Source organism: Chiloscyllium punctatum, chromosome 20 (genome assembly GCF_047496795.1).
Source record: "Chiloscyllium punctatum isolate Juve2018m chromosome 20, sChiPun1.3, whole genome shotgun sequence".
NCBI lineage: Eukaryota > Metazoa > Chordata > Chondrichthyes > Orectolobiformes > Hemiscylliidae > Chiloscyllium > Chiloscyllium punctatum.
Window position 1 is genome coordinate 18,561,671 of NC_092758.1, and position 24,322 is coordinate 18,585,992.

The window sequence follows — 24,322 nt, forward strand, 5'->3', positions numbered from 1 at the left end:
GTTTCAGTTTTCCCTTTGGAAGAATATTCTAGAACACTAATTAATCAAGAGACAAAAGGAGAGGAAATTAATACAATAACTATCATTAGAAAAATAGTGCTATAGAAACTAATGGGGCTAAAGACTAATAAGTCCCCTAGGGTTGCAACCTAGGATAATAAAAAAAAAGTAGCTAAGAGATATTGGACTCACTGTCGGTAAACTTAGATTAGGAAAAGTCCCAGAGCATTGGAAAACCGCCAACATAACTCTTTATTTACAAAGGGAAGGAGACAAAAACATGTCAGTTTATAAATAGGCCAGTTAGCTTAACATCTGTCATTGGGAAAGTATTAGAATCTATTATAAAATTGTAATAATAACGCATTTAGAAATACCTAACATGATTAAGCAGAGTCAACATTGCTTCATTAGGGGGAAATCATGATTCATAGATTTAATAGAATTCTTTAAGGAAATAACTGTCAGCATAGATAAAGGTCAACCAGTGGATGTAATATATTTGGATTTAAAGAAAGCATTTGATAATGTACCACATGTTAGGTTACTGAAAGGAGAAGAGCTCATGGTGTTGGAGGTAGTAGATGAGCATCGGTAGGATGTTGGCTAATTAATAAAAGCCAAAGAGGTTGGATAAGGGAGCATTTTCAGGGTGGCAGCCTAGCTAGTAGAGTGTCATTGGGATCAGTATTGGGGTCACGATTATTTACAAATTTGTCAATAACTTGAATGAAAGAAGTGAAAATATTACAGCCAAGCTTGCTTATGACACAAAAAAAGGCGGGAAGGCCAATGGTGAGAATGACTCTCAAAGTCTGCAAAAGGGATATAGACTGGTTAGGCAAGTGGGCAAAAATTAGGCAGTTGTATTATAATGTTGAAAAAAAATGTATTTCAGCAAGAAGAATAGAGGAGCTGAATATCATTTAAATGGAGAAAGACTGCAGAAAGCTACAACATAGAGGAATTTGGGAGTCATTTGTAGGAGAGTCTAAGATCAGAGGACATAATCTTAGAACAAACCCATATGAAGGAGGAATTTCTTCTTTCAGAGCTTAATGAACCTGTGGAATTCTTTACCACAGAAGGCTGTAAAGCTTGGTCATTAAGTATATTCAAAGCTGAGGTACATAGATTTTTAATCAGTAAGGGAATCAAGAATTTTATGGAAAAGGCAGGAAAATCGAGTTGATGACTATGAATTTAGCCATGATGTCATTGAATAGTTGAGCAGTCTCAAATGGCTGAACTTCTGTTTCTGGGCTTATTTGCAGTGATTCTGATGAAATTTCATTGTAAATTCAGCCCACAAGGAGTCACATCTGATGAGTTTCAGAAAAGGTGGAAATATTTAATGCTGCTTTAATATTTCGGGTATGCATTAGATTTTACCAATTTGAAGACAGCCCATTCTTCAGACCTGGCAGGTGCAGTTCTGAGCTGCTTAGACTAGTTTTTTTTTGTTCCAGGGCCTTTCTTTCCATTTTTAAAAAGATTTTGAACAAGATGAAGGTAAATTTGACAATGTTTCATAAAAATGAAGAAACATCCTCAAGAAGCTTCAACTATTGACGTCATCTGTTTATTCTGAGGGAGTATAGCTACCAGAAATTTTACTAAAGCTGTAAACTGAAGACATAAACAGTGATTACTTTTCTACTGTCCTAACATTCCAATAGAATCAAACAATCATTGAGTTGAGGACATGCTGCAACTCAGCGTATTGCGCCAGAAGTTTATACACCATGCTTCAATCAGTCTTTGTAAAAACCTTTGAATGACACTACATATGATTTTAAATGTTATAATAGTTATTTAGTTTTCGACTCTCAAGATGCCTTTTCTCTAGTTAATTCCCCTACTTTCACTGCACTTCCCACTCTCAGATGGAGCTCCTTCACTTGTTGTGTTGTGCTGTGTGATTGTGCAGTATAGTTGCTGTCAAGGCAGACCCTATTTCAAACAGTGAGGAAGCAAAGAGCTTGTATTTATACAATACCTTTCACAATCTTAGGATGTCCCAATGCATTCACAGCCACTGAAGTATATTTGAAGTGCAGTCACTACTGTTATGTAGAAAAATACAACAGCCAGTTTTGTGCAGAACAAGATCCCATAAGTAGCATTAGGATAAATGACCAGATAATCTGTTATAGTGATAAAGAAGTGTTGTTATGTAGGTATAGCTGGTCTACTTGCCTCTTATATCTGCCTATAGTGACAAAGCTGAGGCAATCAACTTAATACTTCAGAGAACTCTTGAGTGGGTCAGGAGCTCTATTTTGCCTTTTTCTCTGCGCAAATTTGCTATGTTCCTAACTTTGAAGGCGGTGTTGGTGTGGAATTAATTCATATATCTGGCAGTAAATGGATGTAAGATTTCTATTCTCATTTCTAGCAAGATGTTCCCAGAGTCAGATCTGTACTGACTTGTTTTTAATAATTTCCATAGTAGTTTCACCAGTTTCAAGGTCTAATTTATGAAATATAGAATTGACTTGAAACTTTCTTGATATTTGATTAATGCAACCTAGTGTTAGTTTGAGTTGTTCTGAAAGGTTTCTTTAAACTTTATTGTAATGTCATTTTTTTGGCTCTCATAACTACTGCAAAATGAATACTGTTCCATTCTCAACACACCAGGTTAAGATCAATTACTGTCAACTCAGATTATCATGTTGACAGATGTTGATTAAATCTCTATCCAAAAGTGCTTCTTCTTCTCAATCTCAGCCTCAGAAAAACATCCCTTTCTAATTTGTTTGAGATTGCCACATCTTTTGTATTGCAATGTGGATGCTTCTGCACTTCAGCTCTGGTCTACTTGGTACTTGAGTCAAGGCGAGCTCAATTTATCACATTTAACATCCTCACATCCAGCAGAGAGAGCAGAACTTCCATCCATCAGTCTGAATGTTAATTGTGCTTGTTAACCCCTGCTGCACCCACTCGTCTGTTTCTTAAGATATGGTACATATAAAATAAAGATTAGCATTTTAATTTAATTTAGTTAGGCGCTGTGATAAAAAAACATAAGAACTAGGAGCAGGAATAGGCTGTCTGGCCCTTCGAGCCTGCTCCGCCATTCAACAAGATCATGGCTAATCTTTTCATGGACTCAGCTGCACTTACCCTCACTCTCACTGTATCCCTTAATTCCTTTGTTTTCCAAAACAATCTATCTGAACTTTAAAAGCGTTTACTGAAGTAGCGCAAACTACTTCCCTGGACAAGGAATTCCATAGATTAACAACCCTCTGGGTGAAGAAGTTCCTTCTCAATTCAGTCCTAACTCTGCACCCTCGAGTCTTGAGGCCATGCCATCTTGCCCTAGCTTCACCTACCAGTGGAAACATCCTATTTACTTCTATTTGATCAATTCCCTTCATAATTTTATATGTTTCTATAAGATTCCCCCCTCATTCTTCTGCTTTCCAATGAATATAATCCCAATTTACTCAATCTCTCATAATTTAACACCCTTAACTACGGAATCAACCTAGTGAACCTCCTCTGCACCCCCTCCAGTGCCAGTACATCCTTTCTCAAATAACGAGACCAAAGCTGCACACAGTACTCCAGGTGTGGCCTCACCAGTACCTTGTACAGCTGCAACATTACCTTTCTGCTTTTAAACTCAACCCCTTTAGCAATGAAGGACAAAATTCTGTTTGCCTTCCTAATTCCTTGTTGTACCTGCAGATCAACCTTCTGTGATTCATGCACAAAGACACCCAGGTCCCTCTGCACAGCAGCATGCTGCAACATTTTACCATTCAAGTAATAACCTATTTTACTGTCACTCCTACCAAAATGTATGCCTTCACATTTATTATCATTGTATTCCATCTGCCAGACCTTTGACCACTTACTCAATGCATTTATGTTCCTCTGCAAAGTTTCACCGTCCTCTGCGCACTTTGCTGTGCCACTCATCTTAGTGTTGTCTGTAAACTTTGACAACGTATATGTGGTCCCCAACTCCAAATCATCTATATAAGTTATAAATAATTGCGGTCCCAACACCAATCCTTGAGGCACACCACTAGTTATTGATTGCCAGCCAGAATAGCACCCATTTATCCCCACTCTTTGCTTCCGGTTAGTCAACTAATCCTCTATTCATGCTAATACTCTACCCCTAACACTATGCATCCTTATCTTATGCAGCAGCCTCATGTGCAGAACCTTGTCGAAGGCCTTTTGGAAATCTAGGTACACTATATCTATCCACTGGGTCCCCATTATTCACCTTGCTCGAAATGTCTACAGAATTCCAAAAGATTTGTCAAGCATGACCTGCCCTTCATGAACTGAAAATGTGTTGCTGGAAAAGTGCAGTAGGTCAGGCAGCATCCAAGGAACAGGAGAATCGACGTTGCCCGAAATGTCGATTCTCCTGTTCCTTGGATGCTGCCTGACCTGCTGCGCTTTTCCAGCAACACATTTTCAGCTCTGATCTCCAGCATCTGTAGTCCTCACTTTCTCCTGCCCTTCATGAACCCATGCTGCGTCTGTCCAATGGGACAACTTCTTTCAAGATGCCCTGCTGTTTCTTCCTTGATAATATATTCAAGCATCTTCCCCCATTATAGAGGTTAAGTTAACTGGACTGTAATTCTCTACCTTTTGTCTACCTCCCTTTTTAGTCATAGAGTCATAGAGATGTACAGCATGGAAACAGACCCTTCGGTCCAACTCGTCCATGCCGACCAGATAGCTCAACCAAATCTAGTCCCACCTGCCAGCACCCAGCCCATATCCCTTGAAACCCTTCCTATTCATATACCCATCCAAATGCCTCTTAAATGTTGCAATTATACCAACCTCCACCACTTCCTCTGGCTGTCCATTCCACACACGCACCACGTTCTGCATAAGAAGTTGCCCCTAAGGTCTCTTTTGTATCTTTCTCCTCTCACCCTAAACTTATGCCCTCTAGTTCTAGACTCCCCCATCCCATTTATTTACCCTATTTACCCTACCCTATCCATGCCCCTCATGATTTTATAAACTTCTATAAGGTCACCTCTCAGTCTCCGACGCTCCAGGGAAAACAGCCCCAGCCTATTCAACCTCTTCCTATAGCTTAAATCCTCAAACCCTAGCAACATCCTTAAACAGTGGTGTCACATTTGCTGTTTTCTGATCTGCTGGGACTGCCCCAGAGTCCAGCGAATTTTGGAAAATCACTGCCAGTGCGACTGCTATTTCTTCTACCATTGCTTTTAGTACCCTGGAGTGCATTTCATCAGAGCCAGGAGACTTATCTATCCTTAGGTCCTTTAGCTTACCCAACAGTAGCTCATCTTTAATAATGATTGTTTCTCGGTCCTCAACTACCTTCATCTCTTCGTCACTTACTGGCATGTTATTAGTGTCCTCCACTATGAACACTGGTACAAAGTACCTGTTCAATGCCTTGGCCATTTAATCATATCCCATAACTAAAAGCTGCTTCTCATCCCCTAAAGGACCAATGTTTACTTTAGTCACTTTTTTTTGTTTTATATATTCATAGAAACTTTTGCTATCTGTCTTTATATTCTGTGCTAGTTTTTCTCATAATCTATCTTACTTTTCTTTATAGCTTTTTTTGTGGCTTCCCATTGACCTTTAAAGTTATCCCAGTCTTCGAGATTCCTGCTGTTTTTGGCCACTATTATATGTGTTCTTTTTCAGTTTGATAGCATCCCTTATTTCCTTAGATACCCATGGCAGATTACCGCTCTTCTTGTAGTCCTTCCTTTTCACTGGAATATACTTTTGCTGAGCACTTTTCTACTCTAGCCAGGTCCTCCCTCATTCTGTTGTAGCCTCCCTTGTTCAACCACACTCTCCAGCTGTATTCTAAATTCAACCATACTGTGATCACCTCTTCCAAGAGGATTCCAAATTATGAGGTCATTAATTATTCCTGTCTCATTACACAGGACCAGGTCTAGGATAGCTTTCTCCCTCATCAGTTCTGTTATGACATGGAGTAAACCCTTCTGTTTATTTAAACCAGCAATACCGAAAAGATTCACCCCATGCTGTAATCTGTTAACATTCAAGAGGCAAAGAAATATCCCAAAAGTCACTGTGTAAAGTAAAAATTTATTTTTAAAAAGTCTAACAGAGAAAAATTAGCTAACAACTATTTACAACTCCTTTCTCTTAAGCCTATTAGATTAGATTAGATTAGATTAGATTAGATTACTTACAGTGTGGAAACAGGCCCTTCGGCCCAACAAGTCCACACCGCCCCGCCGAAGCGTAACCCACCCATACCCCTACATCTACATTTACCCCTTACCTAACACTATGGGCAATTTAGCATGGCCAATTCACCTGACCTGCACATCTTTGGACTGTGGGAGGAAACCGGAGCACCCGGAGGAAACCCACGCAGACACGGGGAGAACGTGCAAACTCCACACAGTCAGTCGCCTGAGGCGGGAATTGAACCCGGGTCTCTGGCGCTGCGAGGCAGCAGTGCTAACCACTGTGCCACCTCCCCCTCTACAATACTGGTTCAATAAAAATCCCGATTATGATTTACAAAAAATATAATCACATTTGAAAACCAGGCAGCTTCGCCGAGTGTCCTCTGTAGATTTTCCTCTGTCTTTTCTTCTTAGGGATTCTGCTTCACAGGTCTTTGATAGGTAAAGCTACCTTTAAGAGAGCAGTTCCGCAGGGAGTCTGTAACGTTCTGTTTTGTTGGTGCTGTTTGCCACTCTGGGTAACTGTTCAAAATGTCTGATATTTATACCCCAAAGCATCGGATTGTTTAATTGGTTTTAATATTGTCAAAACAAAATTCAAACTTGATTGGAGATTACTATCTTCAGGCATAATTTAAACTGATTGGCCAAATTTGAATTTGTTTTTGTATCCAGGCAACACATTTCTTAGCTGGTTGTTTGACCAAATGTTTCATTGTTACCTTGTTCAGAACTCTGTGCTAGTAAGAAATTTCAGCTCTCTTAAAGGTACAGTACACCCACAACTTCATAACAGTTCCATTACATACTGTTCAAGAAAACTATTGCGGATGCATTCAATGAATTCGTCCTCAAGGCTACCCTGGCCAAGCTGGTTCGACCAATCTACATGTAGATTAAAATCCCCCATGATAATAGCCATACCATTTTTACAGGCATTAGTTATTTCTTTGTTTATTGCCTGCCCCAATGTGATGTTATTATTTGGTGGCCTATAGACTACGCCTATCAGTGACTTTTTCTTCTTAGAACTTTAATTTCCACCCAAATGAAATTGAACCTCATTCTCCATAGAACCTACGTCATCTCTCAGCCCTGTCCTGATGTCGACCTTGAATTTCAGAGGTACACCACCTCCCTTTCATTGCTATTTGTCTTTCCAAATAGTCTGGTACTGCTGGATATTTAACTCCGAGTCATGACAATTCTGTAACCGTGTCTCCGTAATGGCTACCAAATCATATTCATTCATGATGATTTGTGCTGTTAACTCATCAACCTTGTTACGATTGCAACGAACATTCAGGTAACAGCGAACATTCTCTTCACAAAGAGCAGACACATAAACAGAGTGGTCTTCTTGTGTACTTTATGAATCTCATAACTGATATTGGTGTGCAGAGGGAAGACTGAAGACTTCTTTAATAGACACTGATGTAGAATTTATCAGAAGAGCATAAAAAAGGAGCACCAGCTGGTCATTGAGCCCTTTAAACCAGTTCTTTCATTCAGTGGCTGATTTTCTACTTCAACACAATTTTCCTGCAATATCCCCTGAGTCTTGATGTTTTCAATATGTAGAAATCTACCAATCTCAGTCTTGAACATATTCTGAGACTTAGTCTCCACAGGCCTCTGAGGCAAAGAATTCCAAAGATGCACCACCCTCTGAGTGAAGAAATTCCTCCTTGTCTTAGTCCTAAATGCCATACTGCTTATTCTGACACTGCACCTTGATGCAAATGTCCAGACAGAGAGTCTTGCTTCTGCTAATTGTACCCTGCTGATTTCTGCAAGTAACCCAAATGTTTGAATGAGATCATTTAACATTCTTCGGAGAATATCGGCCGTCTATTTCGCAGTTCCTCATTGGACAATCTGTCCATCCCAGGAATTATTTTGGTGAAGCTTTATTTCACTCCTTTGAATCTTTGTTGCATAATACCTGATTTATTCATTTCCTACACGTGATATTTTGACTGTATTAAATAAGCTAATTATTTGTGTACTTTAATGTACCTACATTGCAAAAAAATTGCACTATTTGAAGAAAATAGGCATATGTGTCTATATTTGCCCAAAGTTGAAACTCAAGCAAAAAAAACTCCTACACTCAAGATGTTTGTTCTACTATGTTTTCCCAATTATAGATCCTAAACTTCAAAGATAGCAGTGTCACTGTGACATCTAGGCAAAATCTAATGCTTCCCAAATGTGCTTTACAGACAAAACATTTACTGCGGCAGTTGGCTAACAGGTTAACAACTTTTTTCTCACCAATTTTCTCTTCCAATTTCCTTCCTTCCTTTACTGCCTGGAGGCATTGCCTGATTATTGTGATGTTATTCCAAAAGTGACAGGCAGCCTCAACATTGCACCCAAATAATGGTTATTCATGGCTAATCAGTCTAGTTGCTAAGAATAAAACACTAATGCAAACTCAAATCTCTTCTACCCGGATACCGTTCGTGAGTTCATTGACAATTGCTGGCATCACAACCAAGCCTAATTTTGGCTGCACCCAGAATCCACAATATCCTCCCCAAGCATCACCGCAGAGTGAATTATACATCTTCCTATCCACTGTTTCAGGATTCTTGGAAGTAACGACCTTCCGTGCTTAGGATTAAAAATTCCAATGCAATACTGAGGAAGTGCTACACTGTCAGAGGTGTCACCCTTGAATAACATGTTAGACTGCCTGATGCAACATGTGGACATTAAGTATTCCATGGCATTATTCAAAGAAGGGAAATAAATATTTCTCGTTGCCAGCATTTCTTTCTCAACCATTGCTACCAAACAAAAACCAGAGTGATTGGTTATTTATCTCATTACTGTTGCTGAATCATGTTCAACATAAAATGACTGCCACATTTGGTAGGTAACAACAACAAATTAATATTGTGACTGCATTAGTACTTAATATTAATTGAGAGGCATGATAACATGCTATATATGTAGATTTATATAATTAAATAAATGGGAATTGTTCTGTTTGGATACAATTACCTTGGTCTATATTTAGAGGAAAAGTGACGCAGTATGTTACATGCTATGATTATTGCAGCATTTCAGTATAACCAGGAAGTTGCCCTCCTTGTTCTCTTTGCACCGTTATTACTGTTTGGCAAGCTAAAAAAGAAAATCACTTGGGGATATATCAGTGTATTCTAGTGGCCACATCAACTCAATGTATAATGCTCAGCTGTTCTTTTTATTTGGTGGAATTAATCAACCAAATATTAAATAGACAGTGGGAACTATTTGCAAGTTATCTGTTTTCATGTTATTTGTTGGAATCTTAACTAACAACTATTTATAATTCATGTATCTAATCCTATCTTTTACCTTCCCCTCTACAATACTGGCCCGATAAAACCCCTGATTAAGATTTACTGAAAAAATTAAATTTCAAAACCAGCCAGCTGTCAAATCTTCTCTTTGTATCTTCCTCTATAGATTTGCTCTCCAGGTTGGTGTTGATTTTTTTTTCTCTGCAAACTCCTTCTCTAGGCAGGTACCTCTTACCAGCAGCCTGCATCTGTTGGTCTTTTGGCAGTTCTCCCTCAACAGTTCAATTTTTTTTCAGGTCTTATACCCCAAAACATTGGATCATTTCATTGGTTTTACTATTGACAAAATACCAAATTCAAACTTGATTGGTGTTTGGTATCTTGGGACATAATTTAAATTGATTTTGTATTGTTTTTTGTCTCCTAACAACCCAGCCAGTGCTAACTGTTCTGATATTGTTACCTTGTTCTGGACTCTCTGTGCCTCTCTATGTCCTTGTTAGCTTTCAAATCTCTTAAAGATACGGTATCCCTCATACCTTCATAACAATAGACTGTGCAGAACTATTTGCAATTTATCTGTTTTCATTTTATTTGTTGGAACCTTGTTCAATGTTACATATTTTTTGGTAACTTAGCTTTAACCCATTGAGGTGCAATTGAGACATTCAATAGATTCCTCTTGCTTGAAACGGCACTGATTGAAATTAACATTATCAGATTTTTATTTATTCTGAGCAGTCAAAATAGGACATTTTGTTTCAAGCATGGAGCGTAGAATCGCTACTCAAATTGGTCTTTCAATGCAAAATGAACTGCTATTGTACGAACTTAAATTGGTACCTTTAAAAGAGTGAAACTTATTTGATGGTAAACAATAAATGAATTATATTTTGGACATCATAAATTCACTTGGTGTAGAATCATACAATGCTATAGCACAGAAATTGGCCATTTGGCCCATTGTGCCTGTTCTCCTGATGTTTCCCAAGGGCTTTGTACAATTCTTCACTTCAAGTATTTACCTATTTGTAAGTTTTTCTTGAATCTGCTTCCATCAGTCTGTCAGGTGGTGCACTCCAGACTGCAGCAAACCATGTTGTGAAAGGCAGTTTCCTGGTGCCTTTGATGTTTTTACCAATTACCTTAAACATGTGATCATGGCTAGTCGTCTGAATACCACTGGAAACATTTTCTTTTTATTTACAATATGAAAATGCTTATTCATGTCTGTCAAATCTTCATTTTAGCTTTACAGCTAAGGTAAACAACTCTAACTTTATTAAGTATTTAAAGTGCAAAAACAGATCATTAGGCCCTGCAGGTCCATGCTGTACTTACATTCCTCCTGCTACTTCATATTCGTCTTCATCTAACCCCGCTAACATATATAATGGGTTCATTAATTAAGTAAAGATCAATGATAATACCTTCTGCATCATTACTGAATTTGTTGAATTATGATATGTAGCATTTTTTTTACTTGTCTCATGAGACCAAAATATTGAATAAGTAGGTCAGGTTGTGAGCTAGCTAGAACCTGAAGTGGCAAAATAATCTTAACAGGAAACTATTGCATATGTTTAAACAAAATCGGAAAAGATAAATGTTCCTGAAACACAACCATTGGAGGTAGAAATGGTCATGTTGCAATTCTACAGTGAACAATCAGCTACTTCAAACATATTTTTAATTAAAAGTACGCATTCAGTTGATGCCAAGCAGCACAGCACCCCTGCTGCATAGCAAGGGGCTAGCATTGTTTGATGTGGGTGGGCTGTGTGAGCTCAATCTGCATGTTCCCACCCACCTGCATCCTCATTCTGCATCCCAGCCGCTGCTTGGTAGAGAGGCAGAAGCGTAGACTTCCAGTGGCATCTGTCACTCGAGTTGATCTATACAGAGGAAAGTTTCTGTGGATTAAGGAGGCATGTAAGTATAAACTGCGTTACTTATAGTACCTGCTGGAGGGATGGATTAGTACTCATTCTTACTGTGTGATGGTACTACTAAAAACAAATCACATGTGAAGGATGTTTTGTTTTCATATGCTTATTGATGCTAATAAGCAACTATTAAATCTCCATTATTTGGACCTGATATAGTAGGAAAACTCATAAATCTTAGAAGAATTTTACACTACCTCAGGGACTTGAGAGGATACTGAAGGATAAACTTTGGAACTTTAATGGCTTCATTCTGTGAGCCTCCAAGGTGCCTAAGGAAGAATTTAATGCCTTTTGAAACGTGTGCAGTGCTGCATGTTTTTAAACTGGATATTGCTTGGAATGTAAACTATAAATCATAATTTGTACTTTAAGTTGCCTACAAAATCTGGAACTGAAAACACATGACAAAGAAAGTAAGCTGGTACTGAATAGCTTAACTGACCGACCGTTGGAGCATTTTTAATGATGTATGTGCGTTAAACTGGTTGACCATTTATTGCCAAGATGAGATATACTGTAATGGATACAAGATTAGTGCAAAAAGGCTGTCAAAATATGAAAGCTTATAGCTCTCCAGTACTTTTCCTTATTAGCTTTCATTGCAGAGTGGTACATCTAAGTGTGTGTGTGCAGTATGTTTGTTCTCCTTTAGAGTAGCAATAGATAGAACTTTTCTGATCCTATCAGCTGTTGACCCCCTGTCATCCTGTGCAAAATCTCTGAGCATAATTATACTTACCTTGTGGTTCAGTTGATTCATTAAACCTTACTTACTATTTATGATGTCCTTTGAACTTCCTAAATTGTGCTTTGACCATGCAACACACTTTCCAGTCTCCATTGTTCTTGTCTCGGTTGGAGTGTGCCTCATTGTGTTACCCTTCAGTAAATGTGTTGGTAGAATTCTATGCTTATCACTCACATTGTACTTGGTCTGTGTTCTGGTGTCACAATCCGTGACTATGCTTGAATCAGTGATTGAGTGGAACCACTGATTGATAGTTCAACACCTGCAAAACCTATAATTGAAAAGATTGTGACTAATGGTATTGTATAAGAATGGAGCCCTTTCACTTCTGGGACCTGGATTCTATTCGAAACAGTGCTGGGGTAATAAGAATGTCCGCTTCTGTCTAGATTCTATCAGTGCTTTCACTGTAATATTCAGCTAATAGCTGACACATGCTTTGCCTGTGTAAATGACCCAACACACAAGGTACTGATGGCATCACTAAGGTGGGCATCTACGAACTTGCTCTTTTCATGCAAGTTGTTCACAGAACTGGAGAGCCATATTTCTGTGTAATCAAATCTCCGTACTATGCTACAGCTGATCTGGCCTACAGAGACTGGCATTCAGCTAAGCTAAATAGGGAAGAGTAGTCAGAGATATATTCGTAAGTTGGGAAGTAGAGGCAAACTTACTGAAAGATTAGAAGAATGGCTACTGTTGGAAATGTGATCACTTCTCCATTGTATGTTAGGAGCATTTGAGGACTGGATGGATTTCTGGCAGCTTAATGATAATCCGAAATATGGACAAACTTGAACTTTAAGAGAATGGGGAAATGCAGTAAATAGAATCAAGGAATATGATGACAGCTCCTGTTGCTCATTGATGAGAATGAAACAAGAAAATTTGAATCAATTTCAGAATTTATTCTGTAAACTTAATTGCTAGTTGGAAATGTGTTACTCATTATTCATTTATGTTTTGATTGTTGATCAGCTTTATTAATAATTCTTTGTAAAGCATACCTCCACTGTTTTTGTTTTCTGGTTGATATATAGAGTGAAAGTGTTCTTCCAGAATGAATTAATTATGGAATGGAGCTGAGTGGAAGGTGGTCTGCATGTCTTTTCCTCAGTCTTCCAGGCCTTACTGCTTGGCATGATTGCAGGCTGGTCTTTTGAGATTGGAATTGTTACATTATAGATGAAGCTTGATATTGACATTATTTTGCTAAGGTGAAAAAATGGAAATTCCCCAGAGTTCATGCCTTCATTCAGAAAAATCTATGCACCCTACATAGAACTTTTGCAAAACGATTTTGGCAAACTGTTTGAATTTCTGGGATGATTAGCAAAACTTTTTTTTCTTTAATAGTTGAGCAGTATTTTTGTTTGTTCTTATCAATAATTCTCATATTAAGTAAGTTGTTTAATACTTGATATTTATTGTATTGTTAGACATTAAGTCTAATGGTATTGGTTTTGCATTACTCCTGATCTGGCCTTTATTTATTACAAACAGCACAACAAGAATGATGAGGTTGATAGGTCTATATAGAAAGTTAGATTAGGAATCTTTTAGCTGTCAGTCTGCTTGTACAAGATGAACTGCAATTTCCTTTAACTAATTACTGTGAAACTAGAATATGTTGTCTTTGTCCCCATCTCAAACTCTGCTCCCTAGCCACCGACACTCTGTCTCTACCTGGCAACTCTTTGAGGCTGAACCAGACTGTTTGCAATCTTGGTGTTATATTTGACATACAGATGAACTTCCTTCCAAGCATTCACACCATCATTTCCACTTTTGTCTCTGCCCCGGCCTCAGTTCATCTCTTGCTGAATTCTATGTGCATGTCTTTACTCCACGTAGACTTGAATATTCCTTGCTGACCTTCCGAGTTCTACCCTCTGTAAATTTGAGGTTGCTCAAAACTCCATTGTCACTGTCTCATTAACTGAAGTGTCCTGTGCTTGGTAATCTCTATTTGCTCTCTGTCAAACAATTGTCTTTGTTTTGAATTTCTATCTTTGGTTTCCAGTTCTTCCATGGCCTCCTCCCATTGTGATCTCCTCTGGTTATACAATTCCACTAGAAATCCGTGCTCCTCACATCCTGGTTTGGATTTTCAAATTTTAATCACACCTTCATTGTTGGATATACATTAAGATGTGAAAGCTCCAGGCTTCAGAAAACTCTCCATAATTTTCTATTAGCTCTCTATCTTCATTACTACTCTACTTAAAACTTAGCATCTCGCCTAATATTATTTTATATGGCCTGGTGTCTGATGTTGCTTTGTAGTGCTTCTGTGAAGTGCTGAAGGTTATTTAATTTCATTAAAGGTTTTAAGTCACTGCAAGTTGTTGTTGGTCATTGGTGACTGCTGGGGTCCACACATTCAGTCAAGTTGAATTTCTTGCACTTATGCTTGCCCAAAATCCTTTTCCCTCTTGAAAGATGCAGATAAGAAACAAAAACAGAAATTATTGGAGAAACTCAGCAGGTCTGGCAGCAACTGTGGAGTGAGAGACAGAATTAACGATTTTACATTTACGTTAACTCTGTTTTCTCTCAATTGTGGAATGAGAGACCGAATTAACGATTTTACATTTATGTTAACTGTTTTCTCTCAAAAATGCTGTCAGACCTGCTGAAACCAAAAGAGAAAATGCTGGAAAATCTCAGCCGGTCTGGTAGCATCTGTAAGGAGAGAAAAGAGCTGACGTTTCGAGTCTAACTGACCCTTTGTCAAAGCTCCAGTAATTTGTGTATTTTCAGATTTCCATAATTTGCAGTTCTTTATTTTACTTTAAGAACAGAGAAAGACTACAGCAATAAATGCTCCAATACAAAATATGAATGTACTGTGAACTTCATTGCAATCCTACTGAAACCTCCACTTCAGTTTGTGCTTGAATTGTGGCAGGATGTCGCTGTAAGTCACATCTCTCAGCTTCTCTTATCCATTTTCGAGTTCACAACCTCCTCAGAGAATCTCTCAATGAACGCCGTTCGGACCAATCAGGACGCGTCAGTTACAAGCCCACCGCCACTCGCCCAATCAGACGTCACCGGATGCGGCATTTCCTCTTCAAATTGCCAATGGGCGGCCGGGCAGACGCCCTGTACCCAATAGCAAACCGGCATGCAAATAGAGCCGTGGGAAGCGGAGGCGTGTAGCGCGGGCCGATGGGGATTGTAGTCCACCGTGACGCAACTGCCGGCCAGCTAAATGGGTGGGTAGACTACAACTCCCATGGCGCACCTCGGGGATGTCGCATGCGCAGCGCGTTGACTCTTTCCCATTCATGAGTTTCTGCATTTCACTGGCAGCGGGGCTGATGGACTGGACTGAATTGGAGACTCTGCAGTTTATCAATGATTCATCCACAACCTCCAGTGTGAGCCTGCAAAAGCAACGACTGCATCTGCAATGTCCCCTGGTGGTTACTGCTGTGGTCTGGGGAGTAACTAAGTTTATTTATGCATTGTTTGTACATTCGGTATTGATTTACAACAACATTTAAGGAAAATACTGCCCTACCATCCACTGCCAGCCGTTTTCATTCACAAAATTCGCAGAATCCGCCTGTGTGCGCTCTCAACGCTAAGCTGTACTGCATTTACAAAGTAGAGCATTCCCCGTTGTACCTGGGTGCTAGCGAAGCTAGTTATCAGTCTTGGGACGTTTAAAGTAAGTATATTTTACTTATCAGCGCTACACATGTAGCCTTTATTAATCAAATATTCCAATCCTGAGTCCCGACCCTCTTTTTTTGCTTGTAAATTAGACCAGCGAATCCATCTTCAATCGTACACGAATAGCACTAGAATTATTATTTATTACGTTTAGAAATAAGTCGTTAAATGTACACTGAATTGTTCTTTATTTGAACAGATTTCAAAGCGCTCGCTCGCTGAAAACCACCGTTGATGAATTTGCAAAGCGCCGATTCTCTTTAAACCTCAATACTATATGTTAAGCATTTCGACAGCAGGATGAAAGGACACGTACTCGGGCTGTTAATTGGGATAATATGTTGTGGAGGTCTCAGTACCGATCTTGTTTGTACTAAATAAATGGAAAACGGAGAATCAAAAGATTGCAGGGTTTAAAGGATCATTTCCGAGTTAATGCTTTAAACAGCGGAGACTGAATTTATTGTGTAATCCCGTCTCTCGCAATTACAAATGAGGGTTATTATGACAATATGCTTCATTGTATCTTTCAATGACTTGAATCGATTATTCAAATTGATGAAAAATACATCCTGGCCTCCCGGAGTGCTGCCAAATGGATCCATTCATTAAACGGCAATTTTATGAATGAAATTCCATTATTGACTGCGCCTGCGATGCAGACTGCCGTCTTCACGGTTGGAATTATAACAGTGATTCATCCTTCGATCTCAGTGTGCTCGTTTCATTGTATTATTCAGAAATCAAAATATTGTCCTGTTTAGAACATGACCCGTTGTATTTTTTTCTGACAAGAGAATGGACAGAAACCTGCCCTTTATGCCTTAGTCATGCTGAAAAGAGGATTTTTAAATTATCAGAATATTGTCTGAATAATTCAGAAGGGAATATATCAAAATCTCCTGCTGCACAAGAGCCGTGTTTAAACTGGGGCGTTTTGATTGTCTTTTTGACGCGATTTTCTTTTAAACTGCCTGCATCCTCGGTTTGGCTTTATGCATGTATTTACACGCCTGTATGTAATGCAAACATTGCTGGAGATTATTGTACGGGTTTTCTGTACAGCAGCGGTTGCCCTCTTCCCTGGATTACTGCAGCAAATCTGGTTTATGAATTGGACCTGATAGTCAGCACCTATATTGTGAACGAACAGCAGAATATTCAAAGCATAAGAATGATGGCAAAAAAAAAATACAATTACCAAGGCTGATCTCTGGCCTGAAACGTTCTCTTGGTAATCTATCGATATAATTGAAATACAGTCGAACGGAAAATTTGAGCGTTTGGGGACGATGGGACAGGATTATTTCTTTGAAACAATAAATAATTTTCAAGGGCAGTTAGTTCTTTTATCCAAAGCTTTCCCTTACTCAGGCCTGTTTTTTTTGGAGAGATTAGTTGTTATAACTTCGCTGATCTGTAAGGGAATACAACAAACTAAACGATAATGAAACTGAACGCGAGTTGTATCTAAATCCATATTAATGTTCAGGACTGGTGGCTTGGTCTGATTGACACTATTAAGGTTCCCACCTTTGAAGGACATGTGACCTCGACAACAAATAGATGAGAACTGGGGAAGATTTGGTAAATAAACCTTCGAGTTATCAGACGAGCAGTTCAGCTCCGTCCGTGAGGAGTCTGTGACCTCTCTCGGGCTCTGAGATCCCTTCAAAACTGGCCAAGCCTCACTGGTCATAGTTGAGTTCCTTGCTCAGGTCAGGTGCACTGCTTTTACAGTGATGTTTGGTCAGGTTTTGGCTCAACACTACAGCATCTTTTTTTTTTCTCTCTGTCTCTCTTTAAATACCTGATCTCTGTTTTGGTTTTTTTGTTGACAGGCACCGAAAATCTGATTAACGATCAAAGAAGACCTGAGTCTAAATGGAGCGCCGGGTCTCTCTGGGCGGGAATGCAGGAAATCCCGCTTCTGTGTTCCAACCCTTTCTGGATGGCCGCTTACCTTGCGGGAGGTTACAGCACACGCCCATCCTCCCCATGGACCAAATGAAGCCTAGCCGCCTGGAAAATGACTACGTGGAGAACCCAGTGGCCAGCCAGCCCTGTAGGAACCCCAGCCCCCAGAGCAGGCCGGGTCAGTCTCCAGAATCAACAGCGCTCACCCCCCGGGAGCCGGCCTGTCAGCACCCTGCCCTACCCTGGGCATCTGTGACCGGGCGACCCAGCTCCATCAGCAGCAGCAGCAGCACCTCCTCAGACCAGCGGCTCCTGGACCACGCGGCGCCGCCTCCCGTGGCCGAGCAGCAGGGCTGCCCCAGGGCTGTTCGCTCACAGCCCAAGTCAGCCCCCGGCAACAAAAGTGTCGACCTGAAGGAGACCCCCCGCCGCCAGGAGAACGCCAAGCACATGGTGTTATGCGAGGGCTGCGGGAAGTGCAGATGTAACCAGTGCGTGTCCCCCAGGACTCTGCCGTTCTGTTGGGTTTGCAGTCAGAGGTGCCTCTGCTCCCCGCAGAAAGTTGTCAACTATGCCACCTGCATGTGTCTGGTAACAGGGATTTTCTACCATTGCACCAATGACGACGATGAGAGATCCTGTGCCGACCATCCCTGCTCCTGTTCTCACTCTAACTGTGGTGCCCGCTGGTGTTGTATGGGGGCCATGTCAGTATTCCTGCCCTGTTTGCTGTGCTATCTGCCAGCCACTGGGTGCGTCAAACTCTCCCAAAAGTTTTACGACACTGTCAGCCGCCCAGGATGCCGTTGCAAGAACTCCAACAGTGTGTACTGCAAGGTCCCAGAGGTGTCAGTCTGCAGTGGGGAGAAGCCGCCCTCCTGATGCGAGAGGGCCTGTGAGGTGGGATGGGTGGGGGGTGAAATGTGATGTGGTTAATGGGACAGTAAATCACATCTGTACTTTTCCAGTTCAGTCTTTGCTGCCAGTTCCTGCTTTCAAAAGAATTACATGGTCTGTAGAGTAGTGAGTGGGCAAAACCTTACTGTCTTTCTGAAATGGGCATAATATATAATTAAAATAAACTTTCAAGGAGCAGTTAAATGTGAGGGTTTTGCAAAGCTCTTTAGAAATCTATGCCTTTGTTGTCAACATTTGGAGGGTGTTCTATCCAAAAACCGAAGGGTTTCATTTTCTTGGGAGAGTGGGATGGGTAGGAGGGAGTCCTAATTCTAAGCAGTCTAAGTCATTACCTCGAAATTCCACCATGTAGTACATATTGGTTGCCATTATTCTGATTGACTTCTGGCCTATTGCTAATTCTAACATGCTTCACAGTTTTGGCTTTTATTTGAAGTGCCACACAGAATTTAACGAGGTATATTTTATGGCTAAAGAGTTTCATTACTGTCACTGCCTATACTGAGACTTTTTTTGAAATATGATCAATAGCGATTATTCCTTTAAACTTCTTAAATGGCATGATTTTCTTTTAAGGTGGTATTTAAAGTCTTGATCCATGCTGTGCCAAAAGGCTTTGTGAGGAAATGGCATGTAACTCAAAGTAAGGCACATCGTAATCACTGCAAAGTTCAGTGTAATAACTTGACAGACATTGGTACTACTGGCCAAAGACATATTAAAATTTTACTAGACACTTTAGATTAGAATCTTGAAAAAATACAATGAAGTATTTTCAATGTTCTTGGAAAGGTTGCCCAAACTCTACTCCACAGATTCTTTAACCTTCAAATTAAAGCATCAAATGTGTTAACTGTGTCTGATTTCATGCAACAGAATGTAATTTTCTGAATGCTAGAAATGCTCTACAGTTGATTGTTTCTGTGTATGTTATGCGTCTGCAACAAAATTTTGCATTGCCTTCCCGGTCCCGATTAAACCTGGTTTCTTGGTGTCTGCATCACAAGAGTTTCTTAGCACATCAACAGTGCCAGTGGTAAATGGGATTATTTTATGAGGAGTGAGAGAACTTTGTATTTCATCAGTGAGCATGACTAGATGAAAATGACTCTTTCAACTAAAATTTACTACAAAAATAATTACTGCGTCAGCATTTTAAGAAACTAATTCTATTAGATATAAAAATGATAATTTACAAGTATTACCATGGCTCTATATGTAGAGATATATAAAAGGAGGGAGAAAAGGCTCATGTTGTCTTTGCATTATTAAATTCTTTACAACTACAGTATGTGAGTGTAGGCAATTAAGTTTGTATGTTCAAAGCTGTGTGGAGTCCTGTAGCCTAACCATTCAGCTCTAAAGAAGTGCTGTGATGGGAGTAAGAATTGGCAATATCTGCATCAATTAACTGAGGCAAGCTCTGTCAGATCTTATAGGAAACAAACCAAGAGGACTGATGAAAGCATCTGATAATAAGAGATGTAAGAATTAGAAAGGTATTAATTGCAATGCTTATAACAAAGAAAATAAAATATTTCTTCCCCAGCCTTTCTTGATAGAATTACCATCAGTCCTTGACCTTGTGTATTATCCACAAGAGCATTATGTTCCAAAATAATAAAATGAGTATTTTTGAATGAAACATAAAAATACTAACTAATTTATAATATTTTCACAAAGTTTTAAAACTTCAGCAATTTTAACATTTACTGGATGGTAAAGGTGCGTCAGAATGATTATTTGGCGATTAATTATTTTCACATAGAGAAACTCTTGACCAATCGATGGCAATATTTATTCTCCTTAGAAAACCAGAGAGTCATTGGGATGAAACTGAGCAATGATTTGAAACTGATAGAACTACAGGTTCATGAAACTTTTGATTATGTAGTGCACAAGGATTGAAATGCAGATGTATTTTTTGGAGAATTATAATATGTATTTTTAACAGTTCTGACATCATAGCTTTATGATGATTATTTATTGAGAATCTCTTATAAATGCATCTTAAAATGTTAATGAAGTTGGTTAACTTGTGAGCATCTCAGTCCTTCTTCCAATTCTCTTAAATATTGTTGGAAACTGAAGCAAATCTAACATTTGCAATATCTGATGTGATGTGATTGCCCACAGGGGGTAGAACTCCTGTTGCCAGTCCAGCTTGATTAATGGAAACCGGATGTTCAGAGCCAATCAGAATAGTGATCAGTGAGAGGATGAAAATATCTTCAATGAGTGTGCACTTACTGCTGTTCTCACTCAACAAGGAAATCTGTAGATGCAATGTTAATCCCGAGTTCTACTACATGCTGGAAAGAAAGACAGTGCAGTATCTCAGCACTGAACCTGAATGTTGACAGAACAAAACAGATAGTCTGAATGCAGGATGTGAAATGACAGTTTCAGTAGATGTTCTGTAGACAAGTCACAGAAAAGTGCTTTGCCTCTTTGTTGTTGATTTCATTTATCCAAAACTGACGGCCTGTTGTAATTCCCTTCACAAAGGGTAAATGTGTATTGTGCGATGTTTTCTTTGACATATTCTGGCAGGGGGAGTGTGGGGGAGAGGCATACATTGTTGATGAGGAGGTGGTGCTGGGGAGAGGCTGAAAGATAATTTTTCCCGTATCTTATCCTCCACATACATGTCTTCCTTCTGTCCCAGTCATCCCTCATATGTATGTATAGTGATACCAGAAACCCAAGTTGAGCCAGGCTGAGGTGCTGTTTTGTGCAAGTGCCTGCCAGTGACATCTGAAACATAGTTTCAGCAAGTTTTAATTCTAAAATGCTCATTCTTGTTATCAAATCTCTCCATTGCTTTGCTCCTATCTTCTTTTGTATTCTCCTCTAGTCATGCAACCCTCAGTTATGTTCCATTTCCAGCCTCTTGAACATCTCTACTTTAATTGCCCCATCATTGATGTCTGTGCCTTCAGCTGCCAAGCACCTAAGTTTGGAAGTTTGCTTTACAAACTTCTCCACCTCCATTTACTTCTTTAAGACACTTCTTAAAACCTACCTCCTTGATAAAGTTTTTAGTCATCAGCCCTAATATATCCTTACATGGTTCAGCATCAAGTTTTGCTTGATAAAGCTCCTGTAAAGTGCTTTGAGCCATTTTACTACATCAGAGGCCCTAAATAAGTAAAAATTGTTGTTGTTTCTAGATTTCTTTTTAATGTAAAATGGAAACTGAATGTAGGCACTTGTGTTAAATTGTTTTTTTTTAATCTGCCTAGTTCAGTTTGAGGTTGCCCTTCCCTCATATGTGTTGCTGTTTGTAAGTGTGCACACAAGGCCAATAGAGCCTTAAACATATTGCTCCATTCTGTTGAATGCAACATGCAGTTGTGGACCCTGTGCAAGTTCCGTGTGCTGTAAATACAGGAGGTCTAAAGACAGGTGACTTTGCTTGAAATTCATCTCATTGGTTGAGAAGTTCTGCTCAAAGTCATGTAGTGTAGTGGGTGTCTTCATGGTCCAATGATTCAAATAATGTGATTTCTTTCTCCCTCTCTCTCTCTCTCTCAAACTCTGACAAGAGAAGGAATTGACTGACCAGACCTGAAAACCAATTAGGAATCTGTGTTTCCATATGCTTGTGTCACCACAACATCATTGAATTATGAGGGCAGAACTCAGGTTGCTTTATCATGACCTTTCTATCAACAAAGAAATGAGAGGGGTGGCAGGCATGCACAAGATTCTTAATATGCAAAGCATGTATGACCTATTATCTACAGCAATATCTGCAGGTTTCCCTAACTGTCAGTTGTGATCATTTGATGGAAACATGGGTTTAACAAACAAAGGTAGAAGCCTTACCAAGGTGATGTGAAAACAACACTCCAAACTGTTGGCTCAGGACACAGTCTGGAAGTGCCCATGTTTGATGTTGATTGAAAGCTAATCAATCACTTTAATTAAAGATTCCATGCCACCCTCTGTCCTGACTTAAACATCTCCACTTGGAAGAGATACTGCTGGAGGGCATAGATCTATACCGCAGCATACATCAATGTAGGAAAAATGTAGCTTATCAAGATAGTAAAGAAAGTCGTAAAAAATTGCGCTAATCCCTTTCTGTAATATCATGATCAAAATTTGTGAAGATGCTTTTACTGTGCCACCAAAGTGATCCAATTGCATAAGCAAGAGAGAGAACAAGGGAAAGGAGGAGTCAGAATTATTATACCTCCCTGCTGAATTCTAGAAAAATCCAACCAAGTTGGCACCTATCAAAATCTCCATTTGTGTGGTACTCTTTTTAAGACACAACTTGAGTAATTGTGAACTTCATTGAAATTCATGCTATCAGTACCAGTCATTACAATTTCCTGTTCATGTTTAACTTGGCACCTTTGTGTTAACATGAAAAGCTGTGTAGAGTTCTGTTTCTGATTCTGTTGGAAAAGGGTTCTTGTAAGAATATTTATTTGAAGGTTCTATTTTATAGTATTTATTTTAGAATTTCTGTGAGATTTCCTTGATTGTGTAAAATAAGGGGAAAAAGTGATGTATGTATGAATCAGAAAAAATATATTGATGATAAAAAAATGCTTTGGTCTTGCAAGAATTTTTTTGTTGTTGTTCTTCCACACTGTACATCAGAATGATCTTGTATTAGTCTAAGCTTTCCTCAGTGGCATTCTTAGATAAATATGTTGCAAGGAAAGAGAAATAATGGCCTCAGGCATCATCCTTGGCTCCCTGAATTAGCTAAACTCAGCATGATTGGCACAACAGAAGCCTATTACACTCCTGGGTTAAGAAAGGGAAATTCACCAGGTTCAAGTATTGGATGAGTATAGATGGGCCTTTAGTTTATAGAATTTTCCCTCTAACATTTGTGGGATATGGGCATGGCCAACATTCATTGCCCATCCTTAAACTGATTGGATTATTCAGGGCCAATTATGAACCAACCACACTGATCTGGAGACACATAAAGACCAAGCAATAGAAGAACTGCAAATCTTCTTCTCTTAAGGATATTTAATGAACCACAGATTTTACAACAGTTTGATAGATTTGTGATCAACATTAGTGATACTTGCCTTTTATTCCAGCTTTATTTCCTGTAAATTAATTTAAATGCCCCAGGTGGTGTAGTGGTATTTTAAACTCATGCCTTCAGGTCACTTGTCAAATATCTGGATTACTCATGCAGTCACCTTATAATGCTACTGTACCCTTTGTTGAGGTAGTGCGATACTGCAACTGTTCCCAATGCTGAAAAGTGGCAAACAATTTTTCTGTCGTCTTATGTTTGCTCAGTGACTCCCATTAAGAATAAGTGTATTACATCTTGACATCTAGGAAGGACATGATCAGACCATGCAGGGATATCCTTTAAAGCAAATTATTTGTAGCAAATGACCCCTTAGGTTCACCATGGAAGAATTGTTGCTTGTACGGGATGATGTACTTGGCTGACACATGTAAAGCAGAACCCCAACATGAATTGATCAATTCAGGAGATGAGGGGCAGAGCTGATGGATCAACTGACCTTTTCCTGCCCTTCAATTTTGTATATTCAACAGTGGGTTAGAGAGATACCAAAAAAAATCTAAAAGGTCTCATGGTCATTA

At 39.3% G+C, this 24,322-nt stretch overlaps 1 protein-coding gene across 6 annotated transcripts in view; it reads left to right on the forward strand.

The window, feature by feature from the left end:
* The window catches only part of spry4 (sprouty homolog 4 (Drosophila)), a 117,553-nt gene extending 94,274 nt beyond the window's left edge, over positions 1 to 23,279 (forward strand). For 2 of the 6 annotated variants that reach the window (XM_072590443.1, XM_072590439.1), the window contains exon 2: positions 17,731 to 23,279. In XM_072590443.1, the coding sequence (XP_072446544.1) occupies positions 17,774 to 18,688 (915 nt within the window). In that variant the 5' untranslated portion in view covers positions 17,731 to 17,773 and the 3' untranslated portion in view covers positions 18,689 to 23,279. Of the gene's footprint in view, positions 1 to 11,341; positions 11,438 to 15,512; positions 15,885 to 16,088; positions 17,608 to 17,730 lie in introns of those variants that run through there. The other 4 variants (XM_072590440.1, XM_072590441.1, XM_072590442.1 and 1 more) reach the window with 4 other exon arrangements.
* Positions 23,280 to 24,322: the final 1,043 nt, after the last annotated feature.